The sequence below is a fragment of the Beta vulgaris genome, chromosome 2 (assembly GCF_026745355.1).
Source record: "Beta vulgaris subsp. vulgaris cultivar EL10 chromosome 2, EL10.2, whole genome shotgun sequence".
NCBI lineage: Eukaryota > Viridiplantae > Streptophyta > Magnoliopsida > Caryophyllales > Amaranthaceae > Beta > Beta vulgaris.
Window position 1 is genome coordinate 29,720,713 of NC_079203.1, and position 22,566 is coordinate 29,743,278.

The window sequence follows — 22,566 nt, forward strand, 5'->3', positions numbered from 1 at the left end:
AAGAGTGATGTCCAAGAAGATGAAACGCTAAGTTGGGACTTGAGTTTGACAGCACAACATTTTCTCTTTCTTCCCAATTTAATTCATGCCCCTTTCCTATATTATTGCCAGCGAATTTTTTGATGACTAGGCCCCTTGTAGGCGTGGGCCCTGGGCCAATGCCCCTCCAAACAAGGCTCAGGGTCGGGCCTGAGTTCATGGGATCTTCCCTACTTTTTCTTTCCTTATTAAAAAAATATAGTTCCAGATTGCATTATAATGGCTATAAATCTATTGTACCCATTGCAAAATTTTCCTACTTTAGAGATTCTGCACTTTTCAATTACAATAAAAAGAAATAATTTAAGCTGGTAAACTCAAGATTTCATTGAGCATATCAAAATTTATAGCTCACAAAGTGCTTCTTCAGCATTTTTATTTCTTCTCAACATCCTCTCCAAGGAAAAACCAAAAAAACAAAAAAACAAAAAAACAAAAGACAACACACATAAATAGTATACTAATTAATCTTATTTGACTTTTTGCAATTTCATAGTCACACCAAAGACTAGAAATAGTACTGAAGATCAGTCATTGGACCTGTATAAAGTAATTTTAAGCATAAACTTGAGGGTTGGCAATGAGATACTCTTCCACGGCCTTGAACATCTTAGCAATATTCTCTTTTCCACCAGCAATATTCTCTTCTGTCATCACATGGTTATCTTCCTTTGTGTGAAAGTGTGCTATGTTCTTGTAGTGACTTCCGGTGCCAGAAGGCTCAAAAGTGATCTCAAAAACTGTACATTCTAAAGTGTCACGGAGTACATCTCCTTCAAAACTGGTATACTTGACGTAGTACTTACTAGAATCAATCTCCTCCACTCTATCTTTTACATATTTGAATGGATAACCTAAACATTGATCACGATCATTCAAAACACATAAGATAGTTGTTATGACTGCTATTACTATGACAAAAGCTCTAATTTTATTATCATTATTATATTACACCAAAAAAAATCGTCATTATTATTATATGTATACACATGCAGACAAACTAATTCGCCTTCAGGCATCAGATTAAAGCTTCATAAATTGATTACATCTAAGATGTAAGCAATGATTTTATTAGGCTAGTAGCCTATCATAGATTAACTTAAACACGATACTTTTCTTACCCATCATAAATAAGATAAGAATAAGAGGTGATGCGTTAAAAAAATCAACACAAATAAAGCGTCATGTGTGAGATAATGCCCTGAAATCATTTGTGTTGATAAGACTATCAGTTTATTGGCTTAAGCTGATAGATATCATGAGTTAATTCGATAGATGTTATTGGTTAAACTAATAGATGCTTGAGTAAAATTGATATAAGTCTAGGTTGATCTAATTTTTTCTAGGTTAAACTAATGTATATCTAGGTTAAACTGATAGATAGATGTTTGGAATAAAATGATAGATTTCTAAGTTAAACTGATAGATGTTTGACTTAAACTACTAAATTTAGGCTTACACTGATCATACCCATCTTAGGCATGTCTTGGCTTGAGCCGGTCTCATATTGATCACTTTACTTGATTATACTGAATTGATCTTACTTTATTGATTCAAGGTAAGTTACAAGTTAAAAATTATTTTTTTACTAAACTAATCTTTATTGTATGAATTAGACTTATCTTAATTTATAATAATAATAGTAGTTTTCGCAATAGTAATAATAACAAATATAATAATAATAATCTATACTAATATATTAAAAGGCGTTCCTAAACGTGAAACGTGCCACATGGCGCTCTCCCTAAAGCATGTATTTTACTCCATGTAATTCACAAACAATAAAAAAAAAACTAGAAATTGCATAGCATAAAGTTTGATCCCATGACCTCAAGGTTATATATTAAAGTCTTAACAATTAGACCAAGTGATATTTAGTATTACTACTCTAAAGTATAATATTAATAAATGAAAATTTTCCTTACCCGGGGCATAGCCCAGGCCTAATAACTAGTTATTATTATTAATTATGATAATGACATTAATAATGTAATATTATTAATTTATTAAAGTATTTTCATTAGAAATATTATTATTATACTACTTCCTCTCGTATTCTAATCTTTACCCATTTACTAAAAAACATATTACATGAAAATCATTATGATATGGGATCTCATTAGATTCACTTTAATTTGATGTGTATTTTTCTAATATCAAGTTATTATAATTTTTGAAGAATATGGAATTAAAGATAGTAGTGGTTAAAGGTGAGCATCAGAGATTTAATAATATAATAGAACTTATGACAACAAAAGGAGTATTATTGTTATTTCAATATAACTAATATTAGTGTACTCCCTCCATTTATGTTTGTGCTTCTTATTTGGAGTCTTTTTTAGTAATAAAAAAAGTCGAAGTAGGAAGAACATTTGAAACGGAGGGATGCCCATAGAGTCTTGATCCTAGGATCTCTGGAAACTCTAGAAATGTTGATTTATTATATAGAGCGGTTCATCATACGAAAATTGGTCTTAACTTTAATTTTAAGTAGTGTAACTAACCTTCGGGGAAGTTGAACTGTTTGATGCATCCAGCAGAAGTAGGATCACCATGAACAACCTCGACACTTTTAACAAACTGGGGCACAACCTTAGGGAAAAAGTTGTGGTTGTCAATGCAAAAAGCTTGGAACAAACGGGCCGGGGCAACGGTGGTAGTGAACTCACCCATTGTGAATGTGAACACACCCATGATTATGTCTTTTACCTAAAGGAGTAATAAATAATATAAAGAAGAGAAGAAGATGCTAATTTGATAATGAAAACTAGCTAATGAAGATGATGAAAGAACGAAGATTTGGTGTGGTATTTATAGTTCGTTGGAGGGAAGTATACGCAAGGGAACTGGATAAGTAAGAACGAAAATAGTCATCGGGGACTTTAAGGGAGCAGCCCTTGCTGAATAAGTGACCATGAAATTCTAGATGGTCTTTAGTATATTTTCTTTCGTTGAAAGAAATGGTTTTTTGATAATGTTGATTAATACGTCAGACTAAGAGCACCCTTATTAGTTATTCATGAGTGAGAAATAAGATCAAGTTGTTGATCATGAAAAAAAATGCTCTTAATCATGAGTAAGAATAAGATTGTGAGGTGAATGAGGTGATTGGAAAAAAAAAAGGTTAGGATGAGTGAAAAGATGATCAGGCGTGGGAGTGGGACCCACTGCCTGGTCATCATTTTAAAATTTTTTTTGGCTGGCTTCGCAGCAAAACGCTGCGTTTTGCTGCGTAGCCAGCCAAAAAAAATTGAAAAAGTGACACGCGTGTCAGCGCCAGTTGCAGCGTGCCATTTGACACTTACGACACATGGCTGGCTTCGATTGGGCAATTGAAATATAATCGTTATAAATTTGGAACGGTTATATGTTAAAAAATATAAATCAAAAAAAAATTACCAACGACTCTATTTTATCGAAATCTATTAATAAGGACCCATTTTGCTATATTTTGGACACACTTAATTTACTCCATCTTCACTAATTTCTTCTATTTGTTCTAACTCTTCTTCCATTGCTCTTTATTTTCAAATTCTTATAATTATGGATTCTAATTATCCTAATTATATAAGAAATCAACCCTAAAATCGCTCAAAAAACCAAATGCCTAGGCAACAAAATCAGCATGCCATTTATGTATTTCTTTCTTAATTAAGTTTTATGTTTTTCGTACTTAGTTAAGTTTTATGTATTTTTTTCTTAATTAAGTTTGCAATTGTCGTACCAATGTAGCATTTTATGTATTTCGTTCTTAAAATTATATTAAAAATGCTAATTGTGTCTCATAAATTAATTAGTAGATCGTTAATTATGTATGCATAAGATAGTGGTAACTAATTTCGTATTTAATTACTTAATGAAAACGCTAATTGCATATGCTACGTATTAATAAGAGCTAAATATGTAGATAACTTAATTATTAAAATGATAATTATAATTTTAAAATTATTAATTTAATTAATTAATAATATAATATCAATTAGTAATGAATATTTCATATCATTAAAAAGTAAATAATACAAATATTGTATGATGGTGGTTGGGTGATGAGAGAGAAAAAGTAGTTGGGTGGGGTCAAAAGAGAATCTTTATAGTAAACCTGGGTGTACCATGCTCATGGTACACCCAAGGCTATTTTCGCCAATTGAGCAAAATGGGCATATGAGCAAATGAGCAAATGAGCAAAATGAGCAAATGAGCAGATGAGCAAGCATTTCTACTCATTTAAGAAAATGAGCAAACTTGAATGAGCACAAATACTCATTTAAGAAAATGAGCAAACTTGATTGAGCACAAATTATGTAAATGGGCACTTCTCCACACCACCACCACCATGAACAAACTACTTTCTCTCTCCTCAACAACTAGCATTATAATAACATGCAAATCAAATTATCAATATAGGACGAAAAGAGAGAAAATTACAATCTCATATTCATCAAATCATATAACTTGCAACTTGTGAAACAATTTCGAATCATTTTGATTTCGAAATTTCAAATCTAGAAGTTTTAATTTCATGATTCCGGCGAGAAAGAAGAGCGAGAAATAAACCGCTATCGTTTTCGCCGGAAGAAGACGACACCTTATCGACGGAAATGAGCAGTAACAAAAGTAGCGGCAGCATCGCCGGAAAAAATGGCAGCGAAGCACACGGAAGAAGAGAATACGCAGAAGAGGAAGAGGAGAGAGAGTACTCAGAATTACGAACGTGCCCCTGAAGTTCCAATTAATCACGAAAATGCCCCTGGGTGTACCATGCTCATGGTACACACGGGTGTACCATGCTCATGGTACACCCGGATGTACCATGAGTGGACTCGGGGTCAAAAAGTAAGAGAGAGAGGAAAAAGTAGTTGGGATGATTGAAAAATGGTTCATTGTTAAGGAGATGAGTGGGAAAAGATTGTGGATGTTAATTTTTAGAGAGAGAAAGTTAGAAAGAGAGTGAGATGATCTTTTTTTTCAATTGTGAATAATGGTGCTCTAATGTCCATTCAGAGAATATATTTCCGAGTGAGCATCAATCCAACTCAGACATATATAAACTTTGTACATTAAGTGATATTTTTTGTAGATAAATGTTAGTAATATTAATTGTAAATATGAAGTCATGACTTTCCGTTAATTAAGAAAAGATCTCCACTTAATATCAGTAACATTTTATTTATGAAAACGCCACATGATGTACAAAATTTGTACATCTTGTAGATGAATTGTCATTTTCTCTATGTTTTCTTATTTCTACCCACTTTGGATTTCTGGAGATGCACCATTATATTTTGTGGCATAATTATAAAGAAAAGCGGAGCGGGGACAAATTAGACTCAATTGCCCACGCTTTTAGGTTCAAGGATACGTATAGACTAGTAAACGTAAAGATAAGGAGTTGTCCCAAAAGCTTTACCATAAAAGGAAATGATGCATTTTGGACAAAACACCCTAAATGGTATATGGTGCATCTAAAATAAAAATAGAGGACGTATATATATATATATATATATATATATATATATATATATACATATATATGTTTTTGTTTTTTCAGGTATATTGTAGGTGTACACGCAATTATAAAGGGTGAGTTAGTTAGGACAACCGACAACCTTAAACATAGATCGATTTTTAGAAAGTTTAATACAAAGAAAAACGAGGCTAAAACAATAATCTTGATATGGTACATTAATACATTATCCCAGTAATTATCCCTCCATTTAATTTTAGCTAAATTCTTAAATAAACCCGGTTCACAATAGACTTATTATAGACCAAAACCCATTTAAAGCAAAGTCTTTTTCGCACGTCTAAAACTAGTTTATTTTTCTTTTCGCGCATCGGGTCTTTATTATTTTGCTGCATCTCAATTTCTCTCATCTTCTAACATTTCTGCAAATACTTTATCTCTTAGTTTTTTCGGTTTTGCTTCCATCCATTTCTTCTCCATCTATCGGATTTCTTCATTTTTTTTCTCTCTTCATTAATTCTTTTTGTGTTGTTTCATCTTTTTTTTTCTCTCTCTCTCTCCTATGTTCTCAATGGCGAATTCAGGATTTTTGTATTAAGTCCTAAACTAAAAATGTTGTTTTCTCTAAAAAATAAGATTTTTTCTAAATTATACATAATTATATGCTAATGTATAATTACACAAATGTATGTGTGTGTATATGTATTATATATTACATTTATTTCCCATTTAACTTCAACAAATACCAAAAGAAAATTTAATTAAATGAAGTCAGAGTCACATGAAAGAAAAACAACAACAACAACAACAACAATAATAAAAACCCAAAAAACTTAAAGAGGAAAAACATTCAAAAAATCAACAACGAAAGTATTAATTTTATGATTGGGATATTCCATTTGGTACCATTGAATTTTTGGCTTTTCCATTTGGTACCACTGTTATTTTAAAATTCCACATGATACCACTCCAATTTAATATTAATCTTTATCATACTATTTTTTAAGTAAAATGTTAGTTAATGGTTGAACAAGAATACGATTTTGTTTGGGTTTGCATGTTTCTATTTTCAGTTGCAAAAATTTAATAAATTAAGATTTTAGGGTGTCGTTTTAGCCCTTAAAGCTCTATTTTTCAGTTAAAAGTTTCATAAAAATGATCATAATAATATTCTATGTCTTTTTATTGTCAAATATGACCTCAACTTTGACCTTAACGACTAAAACGATTACTAAAACCTTAACGCAAACTAAAATATGTAAATCGAAGTAAAACTCTAGCATATTCTAACTTAAATTTACACTTTACTTAGTTGAATGCTACAATAGAGAATAAAATCAAATTATAGTGGTACCATGTAAAATATTTGAAAAATAGTGGTATTAAATGGAAAAGCCAAAAGTGCAATGGTACCAAATGGAATATCCCTTTACGATTTTATAATCATGAAGGGTATACTACAACTACAAGTGAATTTTTTTTCCACCTTATTTTCCCATATTACTTATTAATTACCTAAACTTATTTGAAGAAAACAAAGCTTATTTTATATGAAGTGAGAACTTATTAAACCTAAAAAATATTTTTAACGTTAAAAAAGTGCAACCTAAAATACAATATTATTTGAATATATATACTAATATACTATATTATAAAGCAATTATATGCATAAAAAAGTTGAAAAAAGAACAGTAAAAAGCTTTTGAGGGAAAACAAAAGAGACAAAGAATAATGGCAATTAATATTTAAGAAGGCATGTGGACAATATAGGAGATGTATTGTTGCAAAGGAATTTGAACAGTGCATATATGCCTGCGATTACATTAAAATCAAATGAAGTACCAACTCAGCTGCAGAATTCTTTTGTTCTATGTACTATTGAGACATCTAATACTTCATTAGATTTTGACGATGGGGCGGGCCAAGGCACTGGCAGGCCCCCTTGGATCCACCCCTAAAATATTCTTCTTTTAAAATGATGAAAATAGATGCAGTTATGTCGGTAAAAAGAATAGGCGTTTGTAATTCAAATTTTTTTATGATCTTTTTGATATTGACTCATATATCATTTATTTTTTATGTTGTTTTTGTTTTTGCACATTTCAATTGTTTGTTTTAGATTTTAGGTTTTTGTACTTGCAATTATAGTAGTTTGTTTTAGGTTTTTGAGTTAGAATTTGTCGTTATTATGTATTAATTTGACTTTCTTTCTGCAATTATGAAATTTTATAACGATTTTTTAAATTTTGTAAACTAAAAAAAAAAATTTGAATTAGGGGACAATAAAAGGAAAAATACTAAACAAGAAAATCGAAAGCCTAATACGAGGTTGATTAAGCATTATAATCCATGAAGAATTAGCCACATTAATGTCGTCGGAGATTTGATTGTGGTGAAGCAACAAGAGTTGGTTTTCTTCTATTAGTTTAATTTTACATTAGTTATTTGAAAGTGTGGGAGCTTGAATGCTTCAATTCTTCAATAATGTCGTCAGATTTTTGAAATTAAAGATGTACTTTCATAATACTAAGGAAAATTTGTTAGAAACCACCTTTTATAACCACTTTTTTGTGGGAAACCACCTTTTTTTAAAAAAAATTGGTTAATTAGCCACCTTTTTAGTTCTTTTTTTTGTTGGAAGCCACCTATTGCCCTCGTTTGAAGAATAAGGTTTGGTTGGACAAAAGAAAGGTGGCCAACCAGGTCGTCTTCCCCTAATGAGAGTCCTTCGTCCAAGGATTGAATCATCTTGTTGGACGAGGGTCTTCTCCCTTAGGAAGGCAGCCAACTCTCTTTGGCTTTCCCTGCCGACTTCCTTTCTTTAGGTATAAGCCATACTAATATCAAGCTCGCTTAATTAGGTTGGCTTCATTCTTCAGGCTAACTTCATCTAGAGAACAATATAGGGTTGGATGAACATTACTCTTGCTTAGGCCGACCTCCTTTGGACTTAAGCAGCACTGCCTTATGTGGCTAGCTTGCTTATTCAACCAAGGAGCGTCTAAGTTTATTATCAGATAATTTTGCTTTCTGCATTTTTCTCTAGACAATTGCTTTTATACTTGTGGTTTTATCTTCAGGAAAATTCCCCAACGTCCAAGGCGTTGGCAGAGAAGCTGACTGCTAAGGAATGGTCGGCCACAACTAGGCACATTCCTCCTCCCAAAAAATCCAAAGGCTTTACGACCAAGAAGAAGGCAGATCGCCCGTCTGCCCCGAAGGTTGAGAAGCCTTCCAAGATGGGCGACACTACAACCATTGTCCCCTTTGTCGGGGATGACACCAATGTTCCCTCCTCCACCACCATAGTAGTCAACCAGTCGGACGCGGCTAAAAAAGAGGGCTCGACTTTTCGTGCCCATATTGCCAGGGTGGTATCTCAGATTCCCCCAGCTTATAGATCCGCCTCCTTGTCTTCTGGTGAATCTTACTACTCCAACGTGGTTAGGACACTGCGTGTTGGCGAATGTCCGATGACTCCGTCCAACAGATTATCAGTAGTCATCCCCGTCATAGACAGATACTCCTCTCCTCTTTCAGATAAAGGCAAGGGTCCTGCTGAAGCTTCCCCTGAAGTTTTCCCAACGTTATCGAATGATGAGTCCTCGGCCGCTTTTTCCAAGATGAACTCTGCCGACCGCGAGAAGCTCAAACATGAGCTCTTTAAGTGCTTTCCTGATCCCTACATCAAAGGCTTGAGAGATGCTTCTTCTGGGCCTGTAGGTTACATGTCTCAGCTTGTTACTTAGGTATATTTCTTCCTGATGCTTTACTTTTATACTTATAATATATCTTCCTTTTTTTTATGCAATCGTAGTACTAAATCACTTTATCTTCGTCCTTTCAACTCTTCGCTCGCAGCATAATAACCAAGGACTGGGCTAAAATGCTCAAAAATGAAAATAAGAAGCTTACCCACCAGGCTACGACGTCCAGGGACAAGGCTATGTTCGACATTCAGATGGTGGAAACTCTCCACCGCCAATCTAGGGAGGCTTGGGAAAAACATTCAGCCGAGCTGGAGTCCTTGACAAAAATTACCTCCTTCGCATCAAGACCCTTTTTGAGGAGAAGGATGAGATGGAACTTGCTCTACGAGTTGTCTCGGTCGACCCCAGGGCTGAAAGAAATACCGCCCTGCTGGCCGCCGTTCAACTGAGAAGGGTTAACATCCTCCTAAGGGTCAATAATCTTTGGCTGAAAGAGGATGCGGCCCAAGCCTTCAACGATGCCAAGGAGGCTCTAAGCGAGGTTATTAATACATCCAATTCCTCGTTGTGAAGGCCTTTCAGATGTTGGCTAAGTCAGATGACATTCCTCGCTATGAGCATCGTCTGGACTTCCAGGAGAGCCTCCACAGGACAATGTTGGCCGGTGAAGAGCCTCCCGTCTTTGAGGAGTCGTCTGATGATGAGGGGGAGGAAGAGGCAGCGGATCAGGACGGATTTATTCTCTATACTTATTCTCATGTGACTAAGATAGCCACCAGGCAGCGTTCTATTGGTTATTTGATCCTTCGCTCACCAGAGTGCACCTATTGAAGAGCATATCCTTTTAGTCAAGCTAATGACTTAAAGCAAGCGCTACATGGGAGGCAACCGTTTCTCTTCTTCTTTTCTTTTCTTTTTTTTTTTAGTCTTGATTTTTGTTTTACTAGCCAGCCATGAGATCTACGTTGAGCTTAAGACATTTGATTCATATGAGAAGTCAAATTTACAAATGAAAATTTGTTGGGCAATCTGTTTGGTGCGCCCGCACCAACTAGACCAAATCTGTTTTTTTTTTTTTGTAGAGACTTTGATGCGCCCGCACCTCCTTTGAGGTGCGCCCGCACTATTTGAAACAAATATCAAAAGTTTTGAACCGTGCACCCGCACCTCTCTGCAGAACTTTAAAACCTGGCATGAAGTTTGGTGCGCCTGCACCTCTTCTAAGTTGCACCTGCACCTCTTCTAAGTTGCACCTACACTAAACCTCGATAGCCCTTAAAACATGAATTGTGTTTTCTTTTTCGGCACTCACAAGCATTGTTTTTCATATTTTTGAACCCTCTTCTCTCCCTCACTCACTTCCTCCTCACTAGATCCAGCAACACCACACTTTTTCGGCGACTTTCGGCCATCTCCACATCGGAAACTTGATCTTCTTCATCTCTACAACACTCAAAACCATCAAATTGGGGGGTTTTTTAAGATTTGGATTTATAAGGTTTCAAAATTGGGGATTTTCATCTCCAAGTCGGTAATCTCTTTCCGTACTCTTGTTTTTCATTTCTCATCTTATTATTTGGAATACAAGTTTGTTTTCTTTTTGATTGCATGCTTGTTTTTCTTCTAGATTGGAATTGTTCATAAAGTTTTGTCCAAAATTGTGATTGATGTTGTGATGAACTAGTGTAATTTTATGTTCTTTGTGGAAATCTTATAGTCTCTGAGATTTTTGTGAATTATATTGCACTACGTACTTGAAGTGATTTATTGAGAAATTATTGATATTGATGTTGTTTGGATTGGTGATCGTGGGACTTGAATAATTTTGTGAATTTGGTTGAAATTTTTGAGTAGATACAAGTTCTTGATTGTTAGCAACTTCATTGCTATTGATTGTCGGATTTGTTTGCTGATAGATTTTCTTTTTAGATTTTTTTGTGTGTTTCTTTGTGTGGTGATATACTTGTCCATGGTATTGAGTTGTGCCATTGAACCAGACACGCCCTTTATTCTTCCCTCGTTTGAAAAGAAATCTTTTTCAAATCGTTTTTAAAACACCAGCATGGGAAGGAAAAGTGGCGAGGGATCATCCTCCCTACCTAAGAGAGCTAAAATAGGGACCTCCTCGCAGACACCCTCTTCTAGCTCTAATCCCCCACCCATCTATCCTTTCAAATTCCCGAATGCAGCGTACCGTCAATTTTTACACGGCTTTTCGGTCGTACACTTTGTCCCACGAAGTTTTATGACTCTAGTACTTGCAATCACCTTAATATCGACTCGATAGTAAGGCAGATGGTAGCTAATCTAGGGTTGTTAGACTTCCTTGACGTTCGTGAGCCTGCTTATGATCAATTAACTCTTGAGTTCTTGATTACGTTGAACATAAATTGGGAGTCGAAATCCGGCGGTGCTCTGACTATCCAAGCTCGTCTTTTCTGATGGAATAAAAGATTCGCAAAGGCAGAATAGAGCTTTCAGAACTGTGCCGTGGTATGAGACCACTGACTTGAAAGCAATTACGGCCCGACACTGGTGGTTATCGAACGTGGCCGGAATGCTCCCCAAGGTTAACACAGTAGCTAAGAATGCCACCACTAGCAAACTGAGCTTTGGAGATAAGCACGAAAACCCAGGAAGAGAGAAGAGAAGAGAAGGAAGAAGAGAGAGATTGTATTTGTGTGTATTTGACTGAACAGAAGGCACTGATTTTATAGGGAAAAATCAAGCCAAAAACGGACAACAATCAAGACAGAAATCAATACGGTAAAACGTTACAGAATTCCAACAGCCACACACGCGTAGCTCCCGGGTCCAAAACTTTAGTTAAGTTAAGTTTATTCCCCAAAGCCCAAAGCCCAAGGCCCGGTCCGGGCGGGCGGCGCGCGCGCGCGCGCGTGTGTGATAGCAAGCCCAAACCAAACATATCATCCAACCACAAAAGCATCTCTATAACCAACTCAATAGATGGAAGGAGGGAGGAAATATGTAAACATGAAGAGATTCCCTCCCACAAGCAATGTGGGACAAACAACAAAATGAGCCAAGGCTTCCAAGCCTTAACTTCAACAATCCCCCACAAAGGCTCAGAAAAGCAAAAGAATTTCCTGGGCAAGGAAAGGAAAGTACTTAAGCACCAATATCTTTCGATTTGAATTGATGCATAGTGAAATGAGGCAACAACTTACTATCTAGTGAGTGAATTACTCTTGAACTCATCCCCACAACACATACCTACCTTAAGATCGTGCAATCTCCGCGATACATCACAAGCGCTTTATAGCCATGCGCATTCCTTGGGTCTAATAAGTGCTCTAGAAAGACAGCCCAGTCTTTCATAGAAGCGGCTTAACCTCCACACTTACGTAGGTAGTCCATCAAGTGTTTCTCAATAACACCACCCCAGGGATATGGAACTATTAAGAGCAAAATGCTCAACCTCTCAATGTATATCCATCAAGTGCGTCTCAGAAGCACCACCAATAGGCTATGGATAAAAGCACTACCATGTGTCATAGGGATGGGAAATGTAGTGCAAGTTAAGATTTATGGCTTCGTTTGACCTCAAACGGGTATCCACCTTAAAATCTCAACTAATGGGCTTTAGCCCCATCCCCTCGACGACTCTAGGACAACTCTCCTAGATAACCCCTTAGTAAAGGGGTCGCAAGATTTCTTTCGGACCTCACATAGTCCAAAGAAATCACCCCATTTTTCAGGAGTTGTTTGACGACTCCATGTCTGATCCGTATGTGTCTCTTCTTACCATTGTAGACACTGTTCTTAGCAACACCAATGGCTGCTTGAGAATCACAGTGAAGAGAGACAGGTGCACCCTGTCCTCCCCCTAAAGGAACATCAGACAGCAAGTTTCTCAACCATTCAGCTTCTTGCCTGCCAACTCGAGGGCAATGAACTCAGACTCCATGGTGGAACGTGCTATACAAGTCTGTTTCGAAGACTTCCACGATATAGCACCACCACCAAGGGTAAACACATAGCCACTAGTTGAACTAACTCATCATTACCAGATACCCAGTTTGCATCACAAAATCCTTCAAGAACAGCAGGAAATTTAGAATAGTGCAAACAAAAATCAACAGTTCCTTTTAGGTATCTGAGAAGACGATGAAGAGCACTCCAGTGTTCATTACTAGGGTTATGTGTATATCTACTAAGTCTACTCACTGCATAAGCTATGTCAGGTCGAGTACAGTTCATGAGGTACATCAAACTACCTATGATTTTGCATATTCACTTTGAGAGACACTTTCACCTAAGTTCTTGGTCAAATGAATACTAGAATCATAGGGAGAACTCACTGGAACAACATCAAAGGAATTAAACTTTTTAAGCACCTTTTCCACATAATGAGACTGGCTAAGGGAAATGCGACCGGAGACTCTCTTAAGTCTGACTCCTAAAATCACATCAGCTTCCCAACCAATCTTTCATCTCAAATTTTGAAGACAGAAAAGTTTAGTATCATTAACCACCTTTAAGTTGTTACCAAAAATCAGCATGTCATCCACATAAAGACATATAATCACACAATCTGATCCTATCAATTTTGAATAAACACAAGAATCAGAGTTGTTTATAATGAAACCATTTGACACACAGTACTATCAAATTTTTCATACCATTGTTTTGGTGCTTGTTTGAGACCATATAAGGACTTCCTCAATTGCACACTTTATCTTCTTGACCTAGCACCACGAAACCCTAGAGTTGAGACATGTAAATCTCCTCCTCTAAGTCACCATTCAGGAAAGCAGTCTTAACATCCATCTAATGTATAACTAAGTCATGCATAGCAGCAAGAGCTAGCAGGGTCCTAATGTGGCTATCTTAGTCACAGAGAATAAGTGTCAAAGTAATCTAGTCCTTTCCTCTGAGTAAGCCCCTGATGACAAGCCTAGCTTTAAACCTCTCATAGTTCCATCAGGTCTCAACTTCTTTTTAAAGATCCATTTACTATCTATGGTCTTGATCCCTTAGGTAAGTCAGTTAACTCCCAAGTAGAGTTAGACACTATGGAATCTAACTCGCTCTTAATGGCCTCTTTCCAAAAACTGGCATCCACAGATCTCATTGCCTCATCAAAGGTCTTTGGGTCCTCTTCTATCATGAAAGCATAAACTAGTTCATCACTCAACAAGTCAACACAAGAACTTTCAGATAGAAAAGCAGTAACAAAATCAGAACCGAAGTCTTTTGCTACTCTAGGTCTCTTACTTCTCCTAGGCTCATCTACGACAGAAAACTACTAGCATGCATGTCAACTGAACTACTACTCAAAGTCAAATCAACAGGAATATCACTAGTAGTAGAACAACATCATGCGTAGAACAAGTAGATAAATCAACAGCAGAGAAGAACAAGAAGGCACAGATGCAACATCACCTTTTTTCAAAGGAAAAACATGTTCAAAAAATCAGCATCTCTGTACTCACAAATAGACCTATCACCCAAAGACATGAATCTATAAGCAGCATGAGCATAACCAATAAACACACATCAAAAGTCTTAGGTCCAATGTTTGACTTTTTATAGTCAGGAAGCCCAACTTTGGCTAGACACCCCCACACCCTCAAGAAACTCAAGTTTGGAGGATAACCCTTCCATAGCTCATAAGGGGTCTTATCTAACCTTTTGTGAGGAACTCGGTTAAGAACATGACAAGCTGAAGAACAGCTTCCCCCCCATTTCATCAGGAACCCAGAACTTACAAGCATAGCATTCATCATATTTTTCAAGGACCTATTTTTCCTTTCAGCTATACCATTTTGTTGGGTACATAAGGAGCACTAAGTTCATGAATGATTCCCAATTTCTCACAATGGTCATTCAAGAGAAGTTCTCATATTCTCTACCCCTATCAGACCTAACCCTCTTGATTTTCCTATCAAGTTGGTTTTCTACCTCGGCCTTATACTTCAAAAAGCTTCCCCTGCCTCACTTTTGGTCTTAAGAAGGTATAACTTAGTGAACCTCGAGTAATCATCAACAAAGGAAATATACCAGAATTTTCCTCCTCTACTTCTAGTGTTCTGAAAGTCAGCTAAGTCTGTATGAACCAATTCTAGAAGTTGGGTGGTCCTTTGAGTCACGGTTTTGCAAGGTTTCTTGGTAAATTTTGCTTCAACACAAACAGGACACTTAGAAAACTCGGTTGAGGACAGATTAGGAATCAATTAGGTCCTTAGTCTCTTAATAGAAGCAACATTCACATGTCCTAATCTACCATGCCATAAATTTAAAGACTCAGCAATATAAGCAGAACCACAAACAGTTTTATTAATAGCAGATACAGAAGAAGCAACATTTAAAATAAACAAACCCCCACTCAGATACCCTTTCCCCACAAATTCCCCACCACGAGTCATTACAACCTTGTCAGCCTCAAAAACAATTTTCAAACCAGCTTTGTTTAACAAGGCACCAGACACTAGGTTAGACGCATAGTAGGAACATACAAGACATTTGAAAGGGAGAGGGTTTTTCCAGAGGTAAGTTTTAGAGTGACCTTTCCATGTCCAAGCACTCCAGCAGTTGCTGCATTCCCCATGTAGACGCACTCACCTTCTGTTGCATCCTGGAAGTCATGGAGCAGCTCCTTGTTCGAACAGAAATGCCTTGAAGCCCCGGTGTCCAGAATCCAGTCAGAACGATTTTCGACCAGATTTGCTTCAACAACCACAGCAGCAATAACATCATCCGAAACAGCAAGGTTAGCTTGAGGAGTTTCTTTTTGGACAGAACCTTGGCGTTGAGGACATTGGTAAGCCTTATGATCAGGCTTTCCACACACATAGCACACAAAGGTCCTCTTTTAATCTTACCACTTGGTTTGTTCACTTTTCCTTGCTTCTTACCCTTGTTGAATACCTTCTTGCCCTTACCCTTGAACTTATCAGAACTTGGCGCAGCAACAGATTCCACCAGATTAGCTTTGGAAACATTGACAAGAGCCGAGTCCTGATTATCTTTATCCGGTTGGCCTCTTCAATCCTCATATGGCTGATCAGTTCCTGAAGAGACAGGAACTCTTTCCTATGCTTCAGATTGTTACGGAACTCCCTCCAGGAAGGAGGAAATTTTTCCAGCAGAACATTAGCCTGGAAAACCTCACAGATTTTCATGTCCTCATTTAGAACATCAGCACATAAATTCTCGTAGACATGAACTTGGTCCATGACAGGTTTGTCATCAACCATTTGGAAAGACAACCACTTTCCTACAACGTATTTTCTTTCCAGCATCATCAGCCCCATATTTTTCTCAAGGGCCTCCCAAATCAGTTTAGATGACTTATGAACCATAAATAAATCAAACAAATTATTAGTCATCAGATTAAGGAGATGAAAACGAACTGTTTTATTATCTTTTTCATATTTCAAAATTTTATCCTCATTCTGCTTAATGACAGCAGCAGAAGAGAAGATGAATCAGCAGAAGTTGTAATGGCAGTGGGACAGTCATTGAACAAGACATAGTCAATATCCAATTGCTCGAAAAACATAAGAAGTTTCTGAGCCCAGCGTTTGTAGTTATTTCCATCAAGGGACTCAAGTTTGGACAGATGAGCCATTGATTTGGTTGAACTTTCTGCCATTGCAAATAATATTAATTGCTTTCAAATTGATGGAATAAAAGATTCGCAAAGGCAGAAATAGATCTTTCAGAACTGTGCCGTGGTAGAAGACCACTGACTTGAAAGCAATTACGGCCCGACACTGGTGGTTATCGAACGTGGCCGGAATGCTCCCCAAGGTTAACACAGTAGCTAAGAATGCCACCACTAGCAAACTGAGCTTTGGAGATAAGCACGAAAACCCAGGAAGAGAGAAGAGAAGAGAAGGAAGAAGAGAGAGATTGTATTTGTGTGTATTTGACTGAACAGAAGGCACTGATTTTATAGGGAAAAATCAAGACAAAAACGGACAACAATCAAGACAGAAATCAATGGGCGGATAATTAGGGATTGCCATGAATACTATAACGGTAAAACGTTACAGAATTCCAACAGCCACACACGCGTAGCTCCCGGGTCCAGAACTTTAGTTAAGTTAAGTTTATTCCCCAAAGCCCAAAGCCCAAAGCCCAAAGCCCAAAGCCCAAAGCCCAAAGCCCAAGGCCCAAGGCCCATGGCCCTGGCCCTGGCCCGGTCCGGGCGTGCGGCGTGCGCGCGCGTGTGTGATAGCAAGCCCAAACCAAATATATCATCCAACCACAAAAGCATCTCTAGAACCAACTCAATAGATGGAAGGAGGGAGGAAATATATAAACATGAAGAGATTCCCTCCCACAAGCAACGTGGGACAAACAACAAAATGAGCCAAGGCTTTTCCAAGCCTTAACTCCAACATTTTCAATCAAGTCATAACACTATCTTTTGATGTGGTCTATTGCACATTTGGTATGGACTCTAGTGCCCCTTGTGATGCCCCCTTAGGGACAATTTGGCAGGGGTACAATGATCAGGAGTGGTGGATAAAGATTACTAATGGCACCACTCCGTTTTGAACAAACTCATACAAAGCTTCGGAGATAATCCATCACGCTCTTCGCTACTTTCATAGGATGTTGGTTTATACAATCTTTCCTAAGCATGAAGTAGGGAAATTGAGAAAGGAAGAGCTTTTGGTTCTCTGGTTGGCCAGTGATGGGGCCCACCATCGAGCTTGGATTAATTTTGCAGCTCTCTTCCTTAACCGGTTATAAGAAATTCGAGGGGTTGGTATCCGGGGAGATCGTTTGTGGTGGAATGATCACCCGGATAGTGTCTTACCTCGAGTTGGACGAGGACCTGGCCCGCTTAGAAGAAAGCGTGCCTTCTGTTGGTCAGTCCAACTTATTGGATGTTGTAGCCCTACAGCAAATGAAATTTCTGCTTCATTATATGACGACTCTCTGCATTTGGCTTGTGGGGGGAGACCCTATTGTTATATGAGCAATGAGTTCATCTAGAAGCCTCCCCCCCTGACTGTGATAACTGATGGCGGGTTCCCCCTACCCCTATTGACCCTGATAAGACCTACCTTCAGTCCACCACTACATTCTCGTGAGTGAGGTGGCTGAAGCTTCCTCCTCCCAATCCTTTGGTATGGCCTCCATCATGGCAGTCATAGCCCAGATGCAGGCCACTCAAGAGGTCAATCACCGTGCGATCACTGCTACCCTTGACAGTATTCGCACCGATCTTGACCATGTGTCTAGGGTGGCTTGGCGAACTCATCTCACCAATGTCCACTCTAGACATGACCTACCCTTCCCTAACCATGCACCCCTACTACCCTCCTGTCTTTGACACTCGTGAAGGGCCATTTGAGGAGCCTCCTTTTCGTCCCTACCCCCACTACCCATTCTTAATTCCCAGACAGGTATTTAGGTGCGTTTTTCCCTCCTAACCCCCCTCCTGATGGGAGCGATGGTGGGAACTACTATGTGCTATTCATGAACCCCCTCCCCTCTTTTGCAACTCCGAGCGCAGAGTTTCACTTAAGCTTGGGGGCCTTGCATTTATGCCTATGTTTTCGGGAATTTGGGGTCCTAGGTGGTTAGTGATGTGGGGTGCCATCGGTCTTGGGTACAAGTTAGTGATTGGTTATATCTTCTTGTTTTTTTTCCCCACCCCTGTTCTTTCCAAATCACCATTGTATAGCTTGTTTTAGTAGTTGGTTTTTAGCTTATTTTTAGTAGTTTGTTTTTGGTAGGTTTGCATTGCATAAAAAAAATTGTTTTCCCTTTTTCTGCATTTAGGGTAGCTTAGTTGCATGCATGATTTGAGGCTAAGAGTGTTCATAACTTGATTGGAAGACCTTCCCTACATTCGACTTAATGGTTTTGGAAGCCTAGGTGTGACTTAGGTGATCTTTGAAAACGATTACTTTTGGTAGAGTCTTTTTGAAACTAGGCCAGTTGGTTGATTGGATTTCCTTGTCCCTTGTGCGGTGAACCCCGAAGGAGGGCCAAGAACCTCGTAAGACTCATTAACAACCCTAGGCATTGATCGCCTAACTTGTGACTTGCATTTTAGCTCCCCAAGATTGCATAAGACCGAGCCTATAGAAGAATCATTTAAGGCGTTTCTTTTTGCTAGAAATAGGAGCTCAAAAGCCAAAAAGCTTTTATACCAGCATAACTATCCACTTCTTAACCAATTTGAGCCTTTATATCTTATTTTTGCTTAACCCTCATAATAAGTCATGGCCAAACTTTCCCCAAAGTGGAGTATATGTCTAGTTGTCATTGAGTTGAGTTGTTTTGATACTAAGTCTTTGGTTCAAAAGTAAATTAATTACGTGTCTATATAATTGTAAAAGTTGAAGAAATTTGTGAGAAAGGAAAGGCAAAAGAAATGAAAGAAAGAAAGCTCTTATTGTTTCATCTGAATTTCTATTGAAAAGAAAAGAAAGAAGAGAAAATTGTTGAGAAAAATGAAAGAAAAAAAATGTGCTCAAAAAGTGATAATCAAAGTTGTGTTAGATTTCAATTTGAGTTGGTGTTTAGACTAGCTTGGGGGAGTATTTACCCCCTATTTTATACTCCAATCTACCCTTTTTGCACCACATTCCTAAATTGTTATCCACACCTTTATCCTAGCCATGTTACAACCTTAACAAAGTGCCTTTTGACTTCTAGATTAGACTTGGTCAATTTAGTAGTGACGGGTGAGATTTTGTGCAAGACATGATGAGGGTCATCAAAATGTGGTAGAGGCGAGCCATTATGGTTGAGCATCCCTAGGGAGGAGTCAAACGGGAATTGAAAGTGGAGAGGAGTGAGAAATCACTCTTAGAAAGCCTATTTTTCAAGGAGACTCGATTGATTGGTGGATTGGATCTCTTGAGTCACTCTTGTGCTTCCTAGTCATCTTCCCTCTTGTGTTTGGTTGGTCTCCTAAATCTTGTTATGAACTCATTTAGCTTGCATGTCATATTTGTAGCTTCGCATATATAGCATTTAGGCTAGTTTGTTGCATGATTTTTCTTTTTCATCTCTTTCTCCTCTTCTCTTTTTTTTTATCTCATTCTTGGTTTATTTGAGGATAAGTAAAATGTTGAGCTTGGAGGAGTTTGATAAATGCGTTTCTAACGCACTTTATGTGCTCCTTTTAGCTTAGTTTGATCCTCTTTATTCCCTTTTCTTCCTTATTTCCTTCTCAATTTCTTTCACTTGATCAATGTTGATCATAGCGACCTTTTGCTAGATTTTTGGTCAATTTTGACTGAATTTGTAGTACATTTGCTTTAATTTCACCGTATTTTCTCGTGCTTCATTGCAGGTGTAACCTTTTCTAAGGTCGAGAGTTGGGAGATACGGCATAAGGTGGGAGTTTGCACGCGCGAAAATAGAAGAAAGAAAGCGTGATGAGGACTTTGTGCATCCGCACTACCTTAGAAGTGTCCGCACACATTGGTGCGCGGGCACTTGACTTTGGTGCGCCCGCACAACCCTGCATATTGAGTTCCTAGAAATCAGAAAACTAGGTGTGCCCGCACCAACTCTGAGGTGCGCCCACACCGTCCTGCGAAATTTGGACCCAGTTGACAGTAACTTTGGTGCTCCCGCACCACTTCAAGGGTGAGTCCGCACCACTGATTTCCGTCAGAATTTTGTAAGGCTCAAGCCTAGTTAATAGAGGGAGTTGATTAGTTTTTAGACTTATGCTTTATTCTATGTTATAGAGAGTAATATTAGGGTTTATACTAGAGAGAAAAACACATTAATTTTGTCAAAGATTTGAGATTCTAAATCATAGTTTGTGATTCCTACACATTGAAGGTACTTTTTAATTCAATTAATTAGTTTCAAAGTTTTCATTTTTTATTCTCCCTTTTGATTGTTATTCCTTGTTCTTCCATAATATTAGATCTCATTTATTGTATTTTCTTAATTGCTTATGTTTATTAGAATTATTATTCCTTAATCATGTTTATCCCTAAATTAGTTAGAGAGTTCATAGCTTTATGCTTAGAATCCATGATTAGTGAGTAGTCTCCTATCTAGGGTTAGGGTGAAAGTATGGATTAGGGTTTAAATGTATTGTTAATGTGATTGTGATGATCTAAAGATGACTATGCATTGATCTTGGTGTTTGGAGGCTTTAAGATAGATATTGATCACATTTATGCTTTGGTATTTTGATTTCAAATGTTCTTAATCGATTTTGGAACTCTTTTATCATCCCTATGAATCAACTTAATTTCTAGGCCAAGATATTGGGTAGAAATTATGGGGATCCTTTATTAGGGGTTTTCGTACTTATTGAATCTCTTAATCAATTGACTAAAGATCATTCGAGAGAGGATTTAGTTGATTGATTAAGCGATTATTCTTGAGGACCATTCGAGAGAGGACTCCAGTGTTTTAGAGGAAAACTAAACCTTCCATAATTGTCGCCTTGGAATCACAATTGCATTAATAATCGTTGTCCACTTTAATCCATACTAGTAACCTTAACTCTACTGTCTTTCTATTTGATATTTCATCTCGTGCTATTTGCTAATTCTTTGATAATAGTTAGTTTTAGTTGTTACAAAATCATTTTTAAACCCTCAAAGAAATCCCTCAATTAGACATCCTAGACTTGATTGATTTTGATCAATCCTATTTTCCTTGTGGATCGACTTCGTTCTTAGCAATTGCTTGTTAGGCTTTATAAATTTTATTTGAAAAGCGATTTTTGGTGCCTTAACGCCACACTATAAGCCTCTTATCAAATGCCCAAAATATGTATGTGTGTGTAGGTAGATGCATAAATTTGTCTCCTCTTTTAGCACTCCATGATGAAACATATTATCGTCCCAATTGGTCCAAACTGAAGAGGAGTCATTAAAAGCCTTGTCGGAAATCTGTTTTTAGTCTAAAATATGTTTTAGTGTCCATTTAAAAAGAAACTCAATTTCAATACAAATTAATTATTCATGATACATAATAAAACACAAAAGTGAATCTTTTATTAAATTAATTTCACAATTTTATATTTTACAATTTAGTCCATTAATCGATGATAACTATCGATAAAAGATAAGATTAATCAATTGTTTTAAGATAAAAACAAATTTTGGATAAAAAATCGTGCAATGGACGCATCAATCTCGCGCCAAGTGCATAAAACGATGATGCGCAGGTCGCTTAAAACCTGAAATGTTGCACGGAGCATAGCTACGACGCGCGAGATGTAAAGTTCAGTGTTGGTCGCATGTACCATGCGCCAGGCACAGGTTGTGCATCTGACAAGACGACCCTGTTTTCTCTGCGACGATCGTTTTTAAAACCCTATTTTTTGCCTATAAATTCTTGATTTTCACGAGATTTTAAGCTATTTTTACAACAGACTTTCGA

The 22,566-nt window shown here is 37.4% G+C and overlaps 2 protein-coding genes across 2 annotated transcripts; both read right to left on the minus strand.

Annotated features, from left to right (window-relative positions):
* Positions 1-341: 341 nt before the first annotated feature.
* On the minus strand, positions 342-2,870 carry LOC104887022 (major allergen Mal d 1). The gene is made up of 2 exons (XM_010671598.4): positions 2,544-2,870; positions 342-893 (listed from the first exon to the last, which is right to left on the minus strand). The coding sequence occupies exons 1-2, from the start codon at positions 2,731-2,733 to the stop codon at positions 595-597; spliced, it is 489 nt and encodes a 162-aa protein (XP_010669900.1). The 5' UTR covers positions 2,734-2,870; the 3' UTR covers positions 342-594.
* Positions 2,871-14,680: 11,810 nt separating this feature from the next.
* LOC125494790 (uncharacterized) lies at positions 14,681-16,490 on the minus strand. Its single transcript, XM_057392943.1, has 3 exons — positions 16,119-16,490; positions 15,743-16,015; positions 14,681-14,698 (listed from the first exon to the last, which is right to left on the minus strand). Exons 1-3 carry the CDS (start codon positions 16,488-16,490, stop codon positions 14,681-14,683), a joined length of 663 nt encoding a protein of 220 aa, XP_057248926.1.
* Positions 16,491-22,566: the final 6,076 nt, after the last annotated feature.

Bases quoted from the DNA above. Each gene is read 5' to 3' on its own strand.
- LOC104887022 (XM_010671598.4), bottom strand. From the start codon at position 2,733: ATGGGTGTGTTCACATTCACAATGGGTGAGTTCACTACCACCGTTGCC. The intron at 894-2,543 runs GTTAGTTACACT...ATCAATGTTTAG, and splicing joins ACAGTTCAACTTCCCCGAAG to GTTATCCATTCAAATATGTA.
- LOC125494790 (XM_057392943.1), bottom strand. From the start codon at position 16,490: ATGGGGCTGATGATGCTGGAAAGAAAATACGTTGTAGGAAAGTGGTTG. The intron at 16,016-16,118 runs GTAAGGGCAAGA...GTGTGTGGAAAG, and splicing joins AAGTTCTGATAAGTTCAAGG to CCTGATCATAAGGCTTACCA.